Source organism: Thermobia domestica, chromosome 8 (genome assembly GCF_964235325.1).
Source record: "Thermobia domestica chromosome 8, izTheDome1.hap1.1, whole genome shotgun sequence".
Classification (NCBI taxonomy): domain Eukaryota; kingdom Metazoa; phylum Arthropoda; class Insecta; order Zygentoma; family Lepismatidae; genus Thermobia; species Thermobia domestica.
The window spans coordinates 21,449,070-21,470,868 of NC_137461.1; the positions used below are offsets into that span (position 1 = coordinate 21,449,070).

The 21,799-nt window shown below is 36.3% G+C and overlaps 1 protein-coding gene across 1 annotated transcript in view; it reads right to left on the reverse strand.

The window, feature by feature from the left end:
* The window catches only part of Br140 (bromodomain-containing protein 140), a 109,239-nt gene that overhangs the window by 73,169 nt on the left and 14,271 nt on the right, over positions 1–21,799 (reverse strand). Inside the window, exons 5-9 of the mRNA XM_081768223.1 lie at positions 14,994–15,171; positions 10,569–10,700; positions 3,096–3,284; positions 1,263–1,389; positions 727–866 (exon numbers count right to left, since the gene is read on the reverse strand). Coding sequence (XP_081624349.1) covers positions 727–866; positions 1,263–1,389; positions 3,096–3,284; positions 10,569–10,700; positions 14,994–15,171 — 766 coding nt within the window. The remainder of the gene's footprint in view (positions 1–726; positions 867–1,262; positions 1,390–3,095; positions 3,285–10,568; positions 10,701–14,993; positions 15,172–21,799) is intronic.

Below are 21,799 nucleotides of genomic sequence, written 5' to 3' on the forward strand. Positions count from 1 at the left end.
TGGAAGTTGTATACAATGGACAAGGCAAAGTAATTCTGTCAATTCCAGTTCTGAACAATACGGCTGCTACGCAAAGAAAGCATAGGCCGGAATATAATTCACATTTATTTTCATGTAATACTCTTCTTTATCTTTGCTGTACTTATTTAAAAAAAAAAAAAAAGTTTCGGAAATTTAGACCAAAGTTACAATTCTGTGTTTCGTTAAAAAGCTTATAGATCAAAAGAACATATAACTGTTATAAGTTCCACATCATGTGGCACTTCTTTTTAAACCCACTGGAAACAAATGGCGCCAGAAGCAAGTCACGCTTCACTCATCCATGGTGAATAGAAGATACGTCAACGTTCATGAGCTATACAGTATTTTTCCAAAAAAAATTAATTGTTATAAAAAGTCTATAAAAGTTAAGAGGAACTAAAGTTATCTCTGGAGACTCTTAACATAAGCCTGAGCGTGCTATTTGACTAGAAAGAACCATTTTGCTGACGCAGTAAAATGTGACACCGTCACTTTCTATCATCTATTAAAAGCCCGAAAATTTTCTAATCTCAAGCTATTCAGTTCGCCTTATGAGTTAGGAAAACGACAATGCCACGTCGCAACCTTGTCTTCCGCTTTTAACTGCACTGGTAGAAAAGCACATTTAGGAAAAAAAAAAAAAATAATAATAATTGAAACTTCAGTTTTCAAATCTAGTCTTACTGGAAAACTAAAAATACTTACAGCTTCAGCATCTGATGGTGTATGAAGATCACAATATGCTGTTTTCTGCACAACTACTGACATTTCTCCACTCGTTGACTCTCGCACCGTATCCATCTTCATATAAAGACCTGCCTGCTGAGCACAGGTTACATGGAAAGCTGGAATGGAATACAACGTTAACTAGTATATTTTCACTAAAACTACATATTTTACTATAATTCATAGTACAAACTGAAAGAAGAGAAAAAAAATTAAGTTGCACGCCAAAATGGCTCCTTATCAGTGTGTGACAAAGAAAAAGAAAACAGGTTGAAAGATGCACATAAAATCAAGTCATGTGCCATACCACAAATGTTCACCAAAATATTTACTGTACTTGATTTTCTTAAGAGAATTAATGTTTGCATGACGATAGAATTAAATATAATCTAGCAGCCTCATACACAAATTGTCTTTCTGGATAACTCACAATTGTGCTGTTACATTAGGTATTACATTCCGTTCCATAAAACTAAGCTATAATTCCTATCCGCTAGGTCAAATGATGAACTCACCAGCATAGCAATTCGTCTTGTGACACTGAATGCATGCTCCGACACCTCTTTGCTTACAAATGTAGCATGTTAATTTCCAACGAGCAGGAGGTATTGTTTCAATACTGTCTATGGGTTCTAGAAATACCTGGAACACAGAAACAACAACGCATTTAGAGAAACGAAACGGTTAGAAAAGCAATTAAAAACAGATAAATAAGCAAATTGGAATAATAAACTGTGGGTGAAAATGTGACTCGACAGGAAGTTCGAGTAACCGGAAGGGTCGCTGAGACAAACAGTGACACTTCCGATGCCGTTTAAATCCGAATTCAGCCCTATTGTCCTTCATATTGAAAATGAAACGAATTCTTCTCGTGCGAAGAACGGCCAATCTGCTAGTATTTTATAGAACTACATCCTATAAGCTATTAGAATTTGTATAATCCATACCGGTTTGAGATTCTCAACTATAATGTGTTATACGTTATCTTGATTTTTTTTAAAACTAACATTCAATTTAAAAGACCACAAGAACAGACATCGAGGACCACAGTTTGAGGAACTCCTTTAAATAAAAGATTCGATTGAACTTTTCCGTTCCCTCTTTCCTCAACGATCAATATAACAGGCTCTATTTCTTTCTAAATACTACTACTACCATTTCTATCATTCACCTTATTTCACTTTCGTATATCAGTTCTTCCTCTTCCTTGTGATCAGTAGACAAGAGCTTCAGCCTCCAGCTGAAAGACCAGCGTTTGATTCTCAGTAGTAGGGAGTAAATATACTTTTAGTGGTACTTTACTGTGTTGATTTATGTCTCATGTAGCCTTAATGCTGAAAAGTGACTAAAACTTCAAACTAATTAATTTTTTTCTAGTTTCTTCTTTCCTACTTCTATAGTTGATCCATTGCCATCTGTTTCAATCACGGGGACCGCGGTGGCTCAGTGGTAGAGCGTTCACCTCTGGTGCATGGGGTTCCGGGTTCAAACCCTGCTCCGCCTAGTGAACTTTGTGGTGGACAAACACCGTGTGCGTGGGTTTCCTCGCGGTTTTCCCGTTTCCTTCCACTTTCTTCATTCCATCATTTCATTCATTTCTCATCTTCACCGTCTCCTTTCGCCTAGCCGGCATAACCGTGGGACGTAAAACTCAGATTTCATTTCATTTTATTTCTGTTTCAATCACGATTGCTTTCGTATTTTACATTTATTTTCATCTCATATTCTTCATAGATATATCTCAAACTTTCTCATATCCTGTATATATTCGAAAAAAAAAAAACTGAATAAACAAACAAAAGCACAAATTACTATTGCTTGCTACACATGAAGCACAAAGTAGTTGGCATCCGACTTTAGAGTACGAAAATTTGTTCCGACATTCGAGGACTAAGAATTTATTTTAAAATTTTAATAGTATCAGTCCTCTGATAAAAACTACAGGAAATATTTGATTACTTAATGAACTGATGGGATGCATATTTAATAATAATAATCTTAAGCTCAATTAGGCATCAGTATTATTAACTTATTCGTAGATGATCAAACTGAATCTTTTTCTTTTTTTAAGTAAATTCAGAATGGTGTTTGGTGTCAACGAAGTATAATAATGGTTTATCTACAGACAAAAAAATTACCGTTATTGTTAAGTCCATGAATCAACATGAAAAAAAAAAAAAGTCCTTTGATTCGGGTACCTAAGTGAGTTCAAGATTAGTATTTTATTATTAAATATTCTATTATTTCTTACACTATATACTCTGTAAGAACGACTTACGCCACGTTCAAAGAATGCAACCCAACACATCAGTTCATTAAACAATAAGTAACTGTATATAGTAGCTTACCGTGTTAGCAAATCTCACTTCTGGTATCCAGAGGGCACAGACTACGTGTGCCCACTGACCTCTGTCTGTCTGTTTAAAAGCTCCTCCGTTGTTTGGACAAAGAACACAATCCACTGCACGAGATGGAGACTGCAAACACCTTCGACACAGCCACTGACCTTCCGGTATATAAGGAACACCATAGCAATCCTATAAGACCAGAAAAATAGGAATTATAATATGTTTAAACGAGGAATAAAGGCGTTCTTAGATCTCCCTCCCAACACAAAATTTTCGGTTCAGTTTGTACCCCTATAGGAGAAGAGTACTTTTAGCTACAGAAATCAACCATAACTTGATTCGTTTTATGCGAGCTGCAGTTCTCGAAAGAAAAGCATTGCTGTTGCTAAAACTAAGCTGACTGCACGTCAAGTGATGTAGTCGAGTTACAGTTCTTACGATACTACGTTTTCCACTATCGGTAACATTAGATATAACACTGCAGTACTCCTTGTACTTTGTATCGGTATTGTATTGTGGTGGGTTGTTTTGATTATGATACACACTACTTTTGATCACCCTATTGTGGCTCAGTATCGACAAAAAATATTAAAATATACATAATGTAAATAATGTAGTAACATGACAAATCAGATGATGTGCTTTGCACTCACTTTATGTTTATGGTGCTAGGCCTAAGGAATTACAATACGATAAAATGAGATAAATTATTCATTATCGCGATTATAGTTAATAACCAAATTGTTTTAAGTTCCAAAATTATTTGTTACTGATTCAGGAAGAAATTTATAGATTACTTTTGCTTGCTTAACTTTAGGCCTAATGTGAACTCAAAGGTAAACATAGAACCTATTGTTTATATTTATAGATATTTAAATTGTTTTTCATTAGAATTATGATTATTTTGGTCAGGGCTCATAGTGGTCTGGTCTCTCGTAAATAGTTGAAAAGTGACCAAAAGGACACGAAAAAGTGACCAAAATCTCATCATGCACCTTTTTCCTTTGTCAATTTCTCCATCACCTCTTTCTTTGTTTGTTGTTTTGATTCATATTTTTTCTTTGAGCTTCCTCCTTCTTTAGGTTTTCTAAATATGCTTTGTATTTACGGTAAGCAGACTTAGCAGATGTAAGAAGCTAAGAGGAACCAGCTCTGGCCTATTTCCGAATTTCTTCAGCCCAGACATTATGTTTAATTTAGCATTGATAGCATTCATCACCTACTTTTAAGAAGAACATACAAGAAGCATAACACAAGACGAACATGATGAATCACACAAACGCACACGCACACGCACACGCACACACACACACACACACACACACACAACGTTGTGCGGAGTGTTAACTATTATGAGAGAAAACTAAAAGATTATTATGATAGAAGGAAGAATAGACACAGAAGAGTTCTCAACCACACCTTGAGAGCTTAAGCATCCGACAACCATCCACTGTGCTTTAGAAAGAATAGAAGCTGAAATGAGAATAAAGCTGACTGTTTCACATGTGGCAACAAGTACTGAAGTTTTCAGAAGAGTAATATGTAACAAGTTTCTGCCTTTTTCCATTTATTTTTATAATATTTTTCTTAGAGAACTGCCAATGCAAAACATAAATCACACGAAAAAGTCACTTTACCTCCCAAAAAAGTAACCTCTAGTGACAAATTTGAAAAAAAGTAACTTTTAGTGACCAACTTAAAAAAAAAAAAGTAACTTTTAGTTAAAAAAAAAAAGTGACTCGCTACGAGCCCTGTCGTCAGATAACTGAATAAATATTGAGTAAAATGAAATAAAAATATAAGGCTTCTTTTCCTATGTAAAGGGAATGTGTTTAGTATTATGATAAATATGTTGAAGCCATGAGTTGATCATTATAAGAATAAGAATAATATTTTGTTGTTGCTTGCTTATCAAATGGAGATATGAGTTTAGCATGCTCAACGGAATACGGAGTTAGACCTCAAATGTATACTGTAGGTAGGAATAACAATGAGAATTTCTTCCTTTTTCACTTTCATTTCTATTTTTTTTTCTTTCGCTCTTTGAGATGACTCCTTATGAAAGAAAGGAGTGTTATTGTTTAATAAATGTGAAGTTGAAATAAAAGATGTGCAAATATCTGAAGTTTTTTTTTTTTTGGGGGGGGGGGTCAAACTAAATAACATTACATTCTTTTATATACAGTTAACTGATGTTTCTTTCATGTTGATGTGCCATAAATAAGCTTAATGATATTATTCCACTGAACAAAAACTCAAAGGTTTCGACACTGGGTGTCGCTTCAGCAAGATCTTGGAATGAACACACTGAAATTTCGTGAACAGTCAGATGCAACAAAATTTAACAGTCCAGAAGAAAACGAGTATCATAAACATTTGATAGACTTCGTCTGATCAAAATTTGAGTTAACCCTTCCAAAGTCATTATGGTTATTCTAAATGGATTGGGTTGGGGTATGAATGGTGGTGATGGCCACACTACTCTTCAGGCACCGATTCAGTTTAGTTTTGTGAAACAAACAACTATGGCCTAGAAGGAAAACATCATGAGTAGGTTTTTTTTTTCTTTCTTCAAAATTATTTTATTTATTTATTTTTTGATACTATATCTAGATATGAATTAAATCATCTACGTCAGATTGAAACAAAGCATTTCAAAATTGGGTACAACAATAAAAATTCGATTTAATAATAATGTAATATCATTTTAAGAATGACGTCCAGAATCTAAAATGTGTTTCTATGGAAATAAGACTAAGTTTGCAGTGTAATCGTTTAATTACGAAGTGAAATTCAGGATTGGTCACTATGGTTTCTTATAATAAAATAACGCGTTACACAGTAGGCCCCTGTTATCGATTGTGTCATAAACTCATTTATTCATTATTTTGGCTGTATGCAGCTCAAGCAGTTTAATTCTCTTTTTAATTTAAAAGGACTAGCATATACTAGCAGACAACGTTTTATGTGTATGTGTGTTCCCACTCATCGGATGCATGTAAGCGAAGTAACCTTAATCAACACTTCTTCAGCCAATCACAGCTCTGTCTGCTCTTACGTCATTTAACGCGTAAAACCCACGCGAACAGCGAAAGCTAAAAAAATTTAGCGGGAAACAAACTATTCGGCGCAAAAGGACTCATTACTCAACATCATGATTTTCTAGCTGCGACATATACTTCAACAGTTATATAATTATCCATTGATATCAGAGTATTAGAAATCCATCAACATGTAAACATCACAATAATATCCCATACTATAATATTGGGACTTGTAAGTATTTCAATATAATTAAATTATCAAATCAATTGACAAGTATCTTCTGCAATTGTGCATGTCATCCCCTCACGCCTCGTGGTGATTCGTTTAAGTGCATGGTGCAAAATTTACTTTTTACTCATTATTTGTGTAATTTGTTAATTTTCAAAAACATAATGCTAATTTTTTTTTTATGTCTCTAAAAGTTGTAGGTAAAATTTTTGCTTTTGTGTAGTTGACGTTGAAAGGAGCTTTCTTCGGATAACTTGTTTCATCGTCAACGCTCGAGCAAACGTCCTATTTACAACTATATAATATAATGTTTGCTCTATCTGGATCACCATCCTATGGAGTAAACATTATAATTGTAGCGTTCTTTTTCCGCATACGGGTAACATCATTTATATTTTCTACTCTTGAATTACATAAAAATTTTGCAATGCAGAATTTATACTTGCAACTGCAGCACGAATATGACCATCTCAGAACTACTTCATACCGATACTTTTATTTCGGCATATTCACGAATGATACTTCAAATGGAGTTGGGAGAGGATGAGAAAATCTTTATTATTGTGTATTTCCTGCGAACCGCTGGACCAAAGGGGCTCAAATTTGGTATTTGGGGAGGGAGGGGATAAAGGATGGTTCACTATTCAGAATACGAGCATAAGAGCATTTCATTTACTGGACGAATTCGGGTTATTCTACCACGAAAGGAATACGGAAAGGGGTTTAACAAATATAACACTTTTTGGTGGAATGCAAGGTTACTGTGATGAAAGACAAAAATTAAGAAGTCGATTGTCCACCACACTTTATAAGATCGAAACAGTAACCCCTTCTATTAAAATAAAAATAATACAAAAACAGAAAAAGAGGAAGAGAAACAAGAAGAACAGAATGAAAAAGAGGCAGAGAGAAAGAAGAAAGGGACAAAGAAAAAAGACAAAGAAAGAACAAAGGAGGAAGATATAAGAGAGAGGAAAAGAGAAAATGAGGCAGAAAGAAAAAAGAAAGAAAGAGAACGAGGGAAACAGAGAAAGATGGAGAAACAGAGGACAACAGGGTATGAAAAAAAGAAAAATCCGGAAAAGAATTTCCTGACTTTTCCCGGTTTACCAGATCATTCTTTGAAATTTTTCCTCTCATATACTTAGCCACACAGATTTTCCCATTTTCATGGAAAAACAATACCAAGAAAATATGACAACGATGACAAATAAGTAATATGTTTTTCTCTATTCAACTAGAACAATGAATAATATAAAAACAAAATTTAACGTATTTTATTATGAAATTACAGAACACTTTCTTAACAGAAATTCCTGCAGAAAGCAAGAAATTCAACATTTCCTTATATAACAAATGTACAACTACTTATGGAAATAGATTAAATATACACCTATAAATGTATAGTAATTAATAAATATTGCATTATAAGTATAAACTAGAAAGAACGCTTTGGTATCTATAGACGTATTCCATATATAAAGCTCAAAATTCCGATTAAATTAGTCCAACTATTCACTAAGTATTGACCTAATGGATACGCTGATATGTAACTTTACCAGCAGTTTTCGTAAACTCATAAGCACTCCTGATATAAATTACTGCGAATTAAAATACGTAACAATGAAAACAAAAAGAAGTTAAAATACGATCAGCCGTATTTCAAAATCCTTTCATTTGCGTGGTTAGCTACCTTCAGTTAATGCAGAACGGGAAACTCTGATAAAATTTAAACTAGTGGAAATAAAATGGAAACAAAGGTTGAAATTTGAGTGCAACGAAAATGAATTTATCATTGGATTGTAGATCCATTTGCATTTTGTGGATAATTCACCAATATAGTATTCCACTGCACAAGCAAAAGCAAAAGACAAACGCACTACTACAGAACGTAAGTTTGTTACACATCATTAGTAGAAAAGGCAGATAAATTTTTAAATTTGAAGTTAAAAAAAAAATAAAAAATAAAATAAAATAATCTTCGAGTTTTTATTTTAAATGTTTATAAAATCTTGCAACCATCTGCGAGGAATGTAGTCAGATTCCTACCCGTGACAGAAGCTGTTCTGTACCCACCTGTTGCTATGAAAGATTTAACATATCGTCAACATGCAAAAAGAATAATGTAATTGCACAGCACAACGGATGTAAACACTGAGTAGCCTTCAAGCAACAGAGGCGATTATAGACTTGGGACCACTGTTTGATCGGGGGGCTTCGCTATTAAAGCAGCACACAATTGAAACATACCCTTAGTGGTTTAGAAATATAATACTTTGATTCTATGACACATGCAAGAGAATTATGTACGAATGGAGACGATAAAACTCAACTTTTCTCCACAGAAGAGCTCATATATTACACGTACGCGATAGTGTGAATGACAACATCTATAAGAAAGAAAACAGAAATACTATCTGAATATGGTGTAGTTACTAGATAATTTTCTCAAAACGAAATAGGCCTTTTATGTTAACTTGTAAGTAACTTCACAATCCACATGCGATATATGCATTGATAGAGGTATGAAAACACTTAACTGTTATACCCTTATTAAGATATGTCTTTCTCACACTTCACTACTAAAAACCCACAACACTGTAATGATTACTTTGACGGAAAGTGGGGCTCAGTGGTAGAGCGTTCACCTCTGGTGCTTGGGGTCCCGGGTTCGATCCCAGCCCCCGCCAAGTGAACTTTGTGGTGGACAAACACCGTGTGCGTGGGTTTTATCGGGGTTCTCCCGTTTCCTCCCACTTCCTTCATTCCACCATTTCATTCATCACTCATCATCACCGTCTCCTTTAGCCTAACCGGCATAACCGTGGGACGTAAAACTCAAAGATTTCATTTCATTTCATTTTGACGGAAAGTGGAGATAAGACAAGTAAGACTTCCATATGATACACTGCTCCAACAATGATATTCCACTATAACAAATGCTGGTAATCTATCCTATTAATGTTGTTAATTGCTCCATGCAGAGATTGTGGCATAACAGTTAGTAATTGGTGCTTTATACGTAACTTCAGCTTGTTACGTAGTATAAGAGAAAGTGTCTGTAGCGACTTCATATTACGCTACTATTTAAAATCTTCCAATCCTTTGTTTTATCTCTTTCTTACTTTAGAAACGAAAAATTAAATGCAAACTCACTGTTCGCATAATTAAAATATAGAAAACTGCGAAATAAGGAGCACGAATACTTATAACGGGTTACTTCTACAGAGTATAAGTATGCACTAATTTGAGAACTAGCAGCGTTTTCCGCGTTGCATTTGGCATGGGTTGTCAGAAGGGATATTTCTCAGATCATTCAAGGAATTGTCAGGCAATTTATGAAATGTTACTATAAAGTGGACGAATGTTAATACAGGATATTTGTACTGAGTTAACATACAGTTCTGGCAACGTCAGTAGAGATAATTATCCAGTCTTTTTTGGAATAACAGTGTATTCGCACAGTTCGAAATCAAAACTTCCAACCAATTTTAATGTAAAATGAGCTAATAAAATTATTGCAGGTTCATATGTTTGTATAAGAAAGAAAACAGTTCGTAAGTAAAACATATTTGGCAATTCTGAATGAAGTGGTTTTCTCACACACTTCACACTATCTAAAGCGTTATTAGTTTCTTATATCAGTCCGGTTGGCGACAATAAGTCGAAAAAATAACTGTATTATTTTTTGCCAAGAAATTGTACAGTTCGTGAAAAGAAAATTCACTCTTTTTAATATTCTTGTATTTTTAGTCTTTCGTAGCAAAGAAAAAATATATCAGAGAATAAATGTTCACTAAAGATTCTTGCGGTAAAAAGTAATTGCTCATAATTTCTTAGAAATTCCCTGACAATAGAATTTATTGAGTTTTACCGTTTTTTAAACTTTATTGCCACCCTGAGATGGAAGAGAGAAAGGAGAGAAAATGTAATGAAGATAGAGATCATGAGATTATGTGAATATTCGATGCTCTATTTTCTTCGTATTTTTTGTAGTACACGTATTCCATAGTGTATAGACAACCTATAAATGTTCACAAAAAGCCTGATTTTTTAAAATACCACTAAGCTCACACGAATTAAGATACGAACAGCAATCTGCCCACTAGATATGAGTGTTCTAGCAAATCACTATGTTTCTATCCACAAATGTTTTCAAGATTTAGAGCTAATGTTCTAAACCTACAAGAAAGATCGTACCTGATGAACTGCCAAATTACACATATCACAGAAAAGGATCACATTGCTATTCTGACACTCTCCATCCATACAAATGCAACACACAGCATCATCATCCACCACGGCATTTTGCTCCTTATCATTATTCTGCATCTGAAGTAGAAGAAAATCATAAAAACAATTAATAAACCAATAAATTAATAATTCAGTATATATATATATATATACGAGGAGAAGTCAAAAAGTAAAAGGACTCGAGAAAAGGTACACTCATGTCTAAAATGATTGTTGCATATCTATAAATGTATTCTTGCAAGAATATAATGTGATAATGATTTTGCAGGGTACTTTTTAATACTGATACTATGCGTATAAGCGGGAAATGTATATTTATGGTAAATTTCATAGAAAAAGAATTATAAATATGAAAATTAGAATGAGTAAAACAAAATGTTGCTAAATGGACAAGAAAGTTTTATTTTCGTTTTATTGTTCTTATTTACTGCTCTTTTGACATGAAATGTACCACATACATGTCTTTGCCAATTATACACACACTAACATTATAAGAAATACCAGGAGAAATCGTTATCAAATTATATTCCTACAACAACGTATTTATCAACATACGACAATAATTTTGGACATGAGTGTACATTTATTCTAATGATAGAAAACTGAAACACATTATTTTTCCACATAATGAAGTTCTTCCTTGTTTGAAACGCTCTACGCATTCGTAGACCTTGCTTCGCGATAAACAGCTGTCACCATATTGCGCTTGTGTTCGACGAATAATTTCCTCTTTGGTGCAGATTGACACTGGAGTTGCCATGTTCAACGGTCTGCTATACTCCAACGACTAACGCAGGAATAAGAGTGACGCGTTGCATAGAGGTATTGCAGACAACACTAATTCAGCGCTGGATATTATATATATACACACATACTTGATCTACAATGAAAAAATATTCTCAATGATTTCAGCAACACCAGAAAATTATTCCATTCACTGCTAGAATATCTCCTTTCTGACCATTGGCCATGGAGCTAATAAAAAAAAAGCTGTAGCATTTTAATGGCTTTCATCATGTTAGAAATATATGACACAATTTTTTTTTTAATTTTAATAATAATAATACCAGATGCAATGAACATTATTATAACGCATACAATTTACTACAATTCCAATATATATATATATATATATATATATATATATATATATATATATATATACAGTGCGTTCCACGAGTAACACTAAGGTCCACTTCCTGAAGAAACCAAGGCAGATAGAAACATGAAACCTTTTGGAACCTTCAAGGGACATAAAAGGCAACATTATGCTGAGAAGGAGAATCCCTCACAAGGGGGGCTAAAAGGGGGTTACTGGGGGTAACTCAAAAATTTTAAATAGCAACCCCCATCGTGTGGTACCTCGTTTGAAAGGTATCACGTGTATTGACCTGTTCTGGAAAGTGCATGTTGATTGCATGTCCGTAGCCAACATGGCTGCCATCCGTAAACTATGATCGAAGAAACATTGCAAACCTGTAAGCAGAGAGTAACATAGTATGATTTGGAACATACCTCATTAATGCAGGAGATACTCGAAGTGTGCACCGCCCACTTCCTGGCAGTAATGTAAACGTTGGACGAACTCCTTTCGAACACGGGTAAAAGTCATTACCGGTATAGAATGATAGGCATCAACTATGCGTTGGCGCAACTCCGCAATGCTGTTCGGCTGCGTGCGGAACACTATAGTCTTCAAATAGCCCCAGAGAAAAAAGTCGGGTGGAGCAAGGTCTGGCGAACAGGCTGGCCATTCAATGGTGCCGCGACGACCAATCCATCGTCGCAGAAACTCACTATCTAAATAGTCACGTACAAGGCGGTGAAAATGGGCAGGACAGCCGTCATGCTGAAAAACGGGCGGTATCTCTCCAAATTCTTGCGGATTCTCTTCCATTGCCTCGACAATCAACGGTGCAATAAAGTCTTGCAGCAGCGCCAGGTACTTCTCACCCGTTAATATTCCATCGATGAAGAGGGGCCCGATTATGTGATTACCTAAGATACCCGCCCAGACATTCAGCGACTCTGGGTGTTGAGTGTTGCCTTCACGAAATACATGAGGGTTTGTGTCACACCAATATCGGCAGTTATGCCTGTTGACCTTGCCATTCAAGTAGAACGTACTCTCATCGCTGAAACACACGTTTGTCAGCACAATGGTCCCACGTGCCAATGCCTCACACATCTGCTCACAAAACTCGATACGCATATCGGGATCATGTTCACTTAACTCCTAGACCATATGTATTTTGTATGGATGGAAGGTATGTTTTTTTTTAAGATTCTGTATGTCGTTGTGCGTGACACACCACACGTTTGAGCCACAGTTGTTATGGACTATTGAGGATGCACATTCAGCTCCGCCAACATTTGTATCTGTGTTTCTTCCGTAGCAACACTAGGGTTCCGAGGCTTTGGGGCATTGGTCACACTGCCTGTCGTAAAGAATTTGATTAATAAATGGCGTACAGAAGAAACACTAATTGGGTTGCGCACATTTTCTTCATTGAACAACCGTGCTGTTGCACTGTACGAACGATTCGTAGCACCAAAGAGTAACACAATTTCAATTCTCTGTTCAAGAGACCACATTATGTATGCAATGTAGGATGGTCAAACGCACCAGCACAAACACACGTCTACGTCCTTCAGACCTACTGTTCCGGGTTGTAATGTAGCGCACTGTTGGTCGGAAAAGCACATCTGATAGTGGTGCACGAGTAAACAGAGTAGCTTTGCTAAAGTACGTGTGTCCAACACCAAAGCGCCACCACGGGCAACGCGTCGTCATGAACTACATCTCCTCGTCCGTAAGAGTAGCATTCGACAGTAGCGCAATGGTAAAGTGTTGGTTCAGTACACTTGCGGTCCGGGGTTCGAGCCTCGAAGGGTTCAGATTTTTCAATAATATTATGGTACTCTCTTTTCTATCGGTTTCAGTTCAATTTGCATGTTTTGTATTTGCAATACTGTTATAGTGTTAGTTGTGTGGTATGTGTATTGTGCATTCGTTCCGAACTAGACCTACGTTAGACTTTAGAGTTTGTTGTGGACACGGTCTGGTCTCTATACGCGATTACTTTTCCAGCGAGGTACCACACGATAAGCGTTGCTATTCAAAATTTTTGAGTTACCCCCTTTAGCCCCCCCTTGTGAGGGATTCTCCTTCTTAGCATAATGTTGCCTTTTAAGTTCCTTGAAGGTTCCAAAAGGTTTCATGTTTCTATCTGCCTTGGTTTCTTCAGGAGGTGGACCTTAGTGTTATTCGTGGAACGCACTGTATATATATATAAATAAAATATTATCTGTCATCATCTGTGTAAATGTCTGACAATCCTGGTTAACACTTACTCACTATTACTGTATTCATTTGTGATTGTAATTAACGGTGTACTTACGCCATCTTCGCTTTTAGCCCACTGAATTTTAGACTTCCAAACTATGCTATGCATAAGTATCGGAAGATTTATAGAACGGATATGTTCGTCTGTCTGCCAACAAGTATCACCGCAAAAATAGGAAGAGGGAGAGAGAGAGAGAAGCGGTTTTCGCCTTGTATACGTAGACTTACACAATTGTTATCAGTTCCCATCAAATATGACATTCCAATGTATGACATGGTGATTTTAAATAACGTTCAAACCGAGCTTACGTAGAGTAGTCAAACATGCCATACATGCTACGGATTTTAAATTGAATTAAAGTTGTCAATGGACATTTCACATTTCCCCTCTTTCGGCAAAATATTGAACAACTAAGATGTACAGTCTTATTATTTGTCCGCAGCATCTTAAGGGCGAAGACCAACACACATGCTTCAAATAAATAGACTTACAAAATAAAAACCAATCAAAACTTAAATTGAATATAAGCTTCATAAAAATAAATAAACAAAAATGTCTTTAAAAAATTAAAACAGATGATATAAAAACTAACAGAATAAATAAAAATAATAATAAACAAACTAGGCTAAGTTAAAAAGAAAAATCCCAAATAATATTAACTATTTCAGTCTCGCCAATAAAAGTGAGAATAAGTTAACACTCGTCGACGTGTCCTGGGAATCCTAAAAGGACTGTTATATTCCGAAGACTGTTAATTAATCTTAACCAGATGGTATTTATCTTAAAGCATTGAAAATACGTTAATTTAAATTTTACTGTCAAAAACGCAAAATCATTACAAGTTTCCTACGCCTTATGATGTACCAATGAGTCATTCATGAAATATTTTCTTACTTTTGATTCCAATCTTTTCCATGAATTAGAATCAGAAGCAAGTAAAACAACTACTAATGCCAACCTTTCATTGTCTCTGAATTAACGATCACACACATGTATTCTAGAGCTTCAAAGGTTTCAAAATTACCTGAAAGTACGATTCTTTTTCGAGGCGATCCATCAACAATTCGAATGTTTCCATTGAAACTTCTGGAAGCCCATCATTCGCTCTCCGTTCGTTGATTATGCTGAGCCACGCACAATCTTCCTCGTCCATGTCATACTCCACTTCAGCATCCAATTCCTCAGCGCTCCTTTCGATGAATCTGAAATAGCCATTTTATGAGTACAAACACAACCACCAAATACAATAAAATATCTTAGCAGCTTTGAGATCAACATTTGCATGATTAAATAAATTTACATCATCATAAATCCTCGCATTATTAGTTTCGTAATTCTATACTTCGATTGTAGTAGTAAGCCTTGGTGAAAATGAAACAAAATCTTTCAGTTTAATTTCCCACGATTATGCTGCTTAGATTAAGGGAGACGGATGATTAGCGCAAGTGAATGATGATGGAAGAACTGGTGGAATGGCAATGTGGGAAGAAACGGGAGTACCGCCGAGAAAACCCACAAACACGATGCTGTCTTCTACAAACTTACTTGGCCGGGGATTGAGCCAGAAATTCCACGCGCCAGAGATGAACGCTCTACCACTGAGCCAGTGAATTCCCCTAATCAGCCCTGGTCCTGAACAGGTTGAAGTTGAAAATAAATACAATGGAACCTCCTTTGGCAGTCACTTTTAAAACAAGGATATTTCTTTTGTTACCGGACAGACTCCTCCCCTTTACGGACACTCTCGGATACGAACACGCACAGTTTCTCCTCACAATTTTAGTAGCTTCTTCATAAAGAACAGAATTACTCCCTGTTCATACGTATTTAGTCCATTAACCCCTGTGACAATGAAACTCTCCAACTGATCAAAGTTAGGTCTATAAGAAATGTTCGAAGATAAACTAATGTCTGCAAGATGTGCGAGGGAGGATCAGAAAATACGGTTACAAAGCCGATATTTCCAAAGTTTCGTCTGTTTTAGCGGGAAGAGGAGTGTGCGGTAATTTTAATACATGAAGTTGGCAACTGTGCAGTTTCAGCTACCCGCCACCTACAGCGCTAGTTGTAGATAAACACAAATGGTGACTAGTTTGGAAAACTGGTCTTGCAAAGAAACTTGCTCAGTTATTCGATTTCTGTTGGCGAAATACATAACCATGGCTGAAATTCACCAGCACCTGTATAGGTTTACGGAGAGACTATAATGTCTCGTCGAAATTCGCGGTTGGTAGAGAAAATGTCAGTAGTAGGCCCCCCGTTATGCCCGAATGACTCATCCTCGCTCTCTTTTATGACCGGGGTGAAAGGTCAATGACCTTGGCCCTGGGTCAATGACCTACGGGTACATAGGATCACCCCCTCTAAATTTTGGCAGGGGTACCATGGCCCACCCCCTAAATTTTGGCAGGGGTACATAGGACCACCCCCCTTAAATTTTGGAAATTGCCAAATCTAAAAATTTGGTATGGTAGCCTAGGACCATAGTATGTACCTCTATCAGTATTGGGTGTCTATGTCGTTCCCTTTCATGGGTAAAAAATTGCCAAAAATTCAAATTTTGGGGTTTTTTGACCTAATTTATCCCCTTTGATGAGGTATTATTACCTTATATAGTTATATGGGCGTATACAGGGGTCTATTACCTTTTATAAGACATGGGTACATTAATGCACCCCTTGAAAAATTTGGGAGGGGTACCTTGGCCCACCCCTTAAATTTTGGAAATTGACCAATTTAAACATTGGGTATTATAGTATAGGACCCTAATATGTATTATGATAAATTTGGATGGTCCACCTCGTTCGCTTCCAGTGTTGTAGCATGCATTTCCTTAAGACTATGAGTCATAAGATTCAATAAGGTTAGCTATATAACCCTGTACACTACCTCATCAAGGTCAATCACATGGTACTGCTTACGTTTATATTTGGCTGTAATAATCAAAACCAATGACACATTCTCAAATTATCCCACAAAGTTTAAATGTACCACTGTCCTGGACTCCTAATCACATCATAGGTCAATAACTGATCACGTGATCATACTCATATTTGACAATGATTTACCCAAAGAAAGAGATACCACCCAATTCTAAGAACAATTACCAATTATTGATATGACAATAAGAAATGTACCCCTCCCAACATTTAAGATTGGTACACAAACACACCTGTGTCTTATGAAAAAACGTAATAAATCCTGTACTTATTCAATAATAAAGCCCTTCAATAACCTTTAAATTTTGAATATTTGGCCATAAGAGGAATACCAATGGGTCCTGAAAAACGTTTACCGAATTTTGTTATTTGATAATTCCCAAATTGAAAAGAGAACATAAACATATAGAGATAATAAACCATATAACGTGCTAAATAGATGTCAATAACCTCCGAAATTTGATTTATGGTAGTTCTTTACCCATGAAAGGGAACGATGTGGACCATCCAAATTTATAGTGGTACATATTGAAGACCTGTACGAAGATGCCAAATGCTTATATTAAACAATTTCTAAAACTGAGTGGATGAGTCAAGATACCCCTCCCAAATTTTAAAGGGTGCATCAATGTACTCATGTCTTATGATATGAAATGAACCTATATACATGACCATATAAACACATACGGTAATAAGACCGCATCAAACGGGAAAGGTACCCCTCCCAAATTTTTAAAGGGGTGCATTAATATACCCATGTCTTATAATAGGGAATGGACCAATATACATAACCATATAATCATATAAGGTAATAGGACCTCATCCAAGGGGATAAATTAGGTCAAAAAACGAAACACGTGGTTGTACTAAAATTTGGCAATTTCGTACCCCTACAACGGAACGAGGTGGACCATCCAAATTTATAGTAATATATATTAGGGTCTTATACTATTATACCAAATGTTTAAATTGGGCAATTTCCAAAAATAAAGAGGTGGGCCAAGGTACCCCTCCCGGGGGTGCATTAATATACCCATGTCTTATAATAGGGAATGGACCAATATACATAACCATATAACTATATAAGGTAATAGGACCTCATCCAAGGGGATAAATTGAGCCAAAACAAACACGTGGTTGTACTAAAATTTGGCAATTTCGTACCCCTAAAAGGGAACGAGGTGAACCACCCAAATTTATCATAATACATGTTAGGGTCCAGTACTATAATACCAAATATATAAAATGAGCAATTTCTAAAATTTAAGGGGTGGGCCAAGGTACCCCTCACAAATTTTAAAAGGAGTGCACAAATGTACCTATGTCTTATGATAGGGAATAAACCCCTATACATAACCATATAACCATATAAGGTAATAGGACCTCATCCAAGGGGATAACTTAGGTCAAAACCAAACACGTGGTACAACGTATTGCTTACGTTTATATTTTGGCAATTTCGTACCCCTAAAAGGGAACGAGGTGAACCACTCAAATTTATCATGTTAGGGTCCAGTACTATAATACCAAATATATAAAATGAGTAATTTCTAAAATTTAAGGGGTGGGCCAAAGTACCCCTCCCAAATTTTTAAAGGAGTGCACAAATGTACCTATGTCTTATGATAGGGAATAGACCCCTATACATAACCATATAACCATATAAGGTAATAGAACCTCATCCAAAAGGATAAATTGGGCCAAAAGACCACACACGTGGTACAACGTATTGCTTACGTTTATATTTTGACAATTTTGTACCCCTAAAAGGGAAAGAGGTGGACCACCCAAATTTATCATAATACATGTTAGGGTCCGGTACTATAATACCAAATGTTTAAATTGGGCAATTTCCAAAATTTAAGGGGTGGGCCAAAGTACTCCTCCCGGGGTGCACAAATATACCCATATCTTATGAAAGGTAATGGACCCCTATACATGACCATATAACTATATAGGATAATAACACCTCATCAAAGGGGATAAACGGGCCAAAAGAACAAACACGTGGTACAACGTATTGCTTACGTTTATATTTTTGGCAATTTTATACCCCTAAAAGGGAACGAGGTGGACCATCCAAATTTATCATAATATTAGGGTCCTATACTATAATACCAAATATATAAATTGGTCAATTTCCAAAATTTAAGGGGTGGGCCAACGTACCCCTCCCGGGGTGCACAAATGTACCTATGTCTTATGATAGGTAATGGACCCCTATACATGACCATATAACCATATAAGGTAATAGGACCTCATCCAAGGGAATAAATTAGGTCAAAACGAAACACGTGGTTGTACTAAAATTTTGGCAATTTTGTACCCCTAAAAGGGAACGAGGTGGACCACCCAAATTTATAGTAATATATATTAGGGTCCTATACTATTATACCAAATGTGTAAAATGGGCAATTTCTAAAAATGAAGGGGTGGGCCAAGGTACCCCTACCAAATTTTTAAAGGCGTGCACAAATGTACCTATGTCTTATGATAGGAAATAGACCCCTATACATAACCATATAACTATATAAGGTAATAGGACCTCATCCAAGGGGATAAATGGGCCAAAAGAACAAACACGTGGTACAACGTATTGCTTACGTTTATATTTTTGGCAATTTTATACCCCTAAAAGGGAACGAGGTGGACCATCCAAATTTATCATAATACATATTAGGGTCCTATACTATAATACCCAATGTTTAAATTGGTCAATTTCCAAAATTTAAGGGGTGGGCCAAGGTACCCCTCCCAAATTTTTCAAGGGGTGCATTAATGTACCCATGTCTTATAAAAGGTAATGGACCCCTGTATACGCCCATATAACTATATAAGGTAATAATACCTCATCAAAGGGGATAAATTAGGTCAAAAAACCCCAAAATTTGAATTTTTGGCAATTTTTTACCCATGAAAGGGAACGACATAGACACCCAATACTGATAGAGGTACATACTATGGTCCTAGGCTACCATACCAAATTTTTAGATTTGGCAATTTCCAAAATTTAAGGGGGTTTTCCTATGTACCTCTGCCAAAATTTAGGGGGTGGGCCATGGTACCCCTGCCAAAATTTAGAGGGGGTGGTCCTATGTACCCCTAGGTCATTGACCCAGGGCCAAGGTCATTGACCTTTCACCCCGGTCATAAAAGAGAGTGAGGATGAGTCATTCGGGCATAACGGGGGCCTACTACTATGTCACTGACGAGGAGTGCAGTGACCGACCCAACACAACATCAACAGATTTAAACAGAGCTGATTCAGGACAACAGGATGATCACGTTGTCCCACTAGGAGCACCTAGGAGGCCATCGCTTTACTTCAGACGAGGACGTGAAGCACTTCGTGACAACGTGTCTGAACACGTAAGGACAAGATTTTTACCAGGAGGGAATATTCAAACTCATCCCACGATGCAACAACTGCCTCAACCGACATGGCGACTATGTCGAAAAGTAACCTAATGTATATACTATCTGTTGGCTGTATTGATTGTATGAAATAATATATATACATTTCACTGCAGCTTTTCCAACCTTACTTTCTGATCTCCCATCGTACAAGGCAGATACCTATTGCAGACTTACCCTAAGAAACTCATAAAACGTCATCACTGGTGGGCTCTACTTTTTAAGGTTGGTGTAAAGGGACAAGTTTTGCCGATAGATGTCACTACGGTCTTCGTATCTCTCTCATGTATTTTTTTTCACGAAAATTTGTAATTTCCCTTACAAATTTCAACCTAGAGACTTCAAATTTTTAGAGGAGAAACTTCATAAGCTAACAATCCGTGCCGATTTTTTATTTTTAATTTTCTTCATTGTTGAAACAGTTCCATTGTTAAAGGTTTGGATATCCATTTCAACAATGAAGAAAATTACAAATAAAAAATCGGCACTGATTGTTGCCTTCGATAGGTTATGAAGTTCCTTCTCTCAAAATTTTAAGTCTCTAGGTTAAAATTTATGAGAGAAATCATGAATTTTTGTGTAAGTTAAAAAATACATGAGAGGGTTACGAAGACTGTAATGTCATCTATCGGCAAAACTTATCCCTTTACACGAACCTTAAATATTAAGGAATGATTTTGCATGTACTTCTTGCGTTATTTTTAGTACAGTCAGCATTATGGGATTTTTACAACGGGATGACACGTACTTAAGAATAAGGTAACTGCACGCGTCCCTACAATCCCGCACTGACAGTTTCTACAGGGGGATTTTCTGCTCATCCTCCTGAAAATTTGAACATTGTACACAGTATTTCGGTATTAGCATATACAGTATTTACTGTAAAATGTATAAAATTACCACATGAGCTATAAGTAATTAAAATTTGTGTTACCTGCCTGTAACAGACACCTTTCACTTATCGACAATTAATGTCTGTATTTATTTATAATTTCAGTTTTGTTCAGAGGTTTCGTTGTATAAAGGTTGGAAAAGGAACTGACCTTCCCTCCTCGTACTTTCTTCTCTCTAGACGCTTACTCCAACCCTGAACTATCAATATACATTGTCTCATCACATATCACGGCACTACTTGAAATATAGGCAACTACTACTCTTGACAGAAACTCTCCTTTTCTTCTCTTCTACTTTATTCACTGAAAACGAAACGAGGGGCCGTGGTGGCTCAGTTGCAGAGCGTTCACCTCTGGTGCATGGAGTCCCGGGTTCAAACCCTGCTCCCGCCAAGTGAACTTTGTGGTGGACAAACACCGTGTGCGTGGGTTTTCTCGGGATTCTCCCACTTTCTTCATTCCCCCATTTCATTCATTTCTCATAATCACCGTCTCCTTTAGCCTAACCGGCATAATCGTGGAACGTAAAACTCAAAGATTTCATTTTTTGAAAACGAAACGCTAGTATTCAAAGCACACACGTA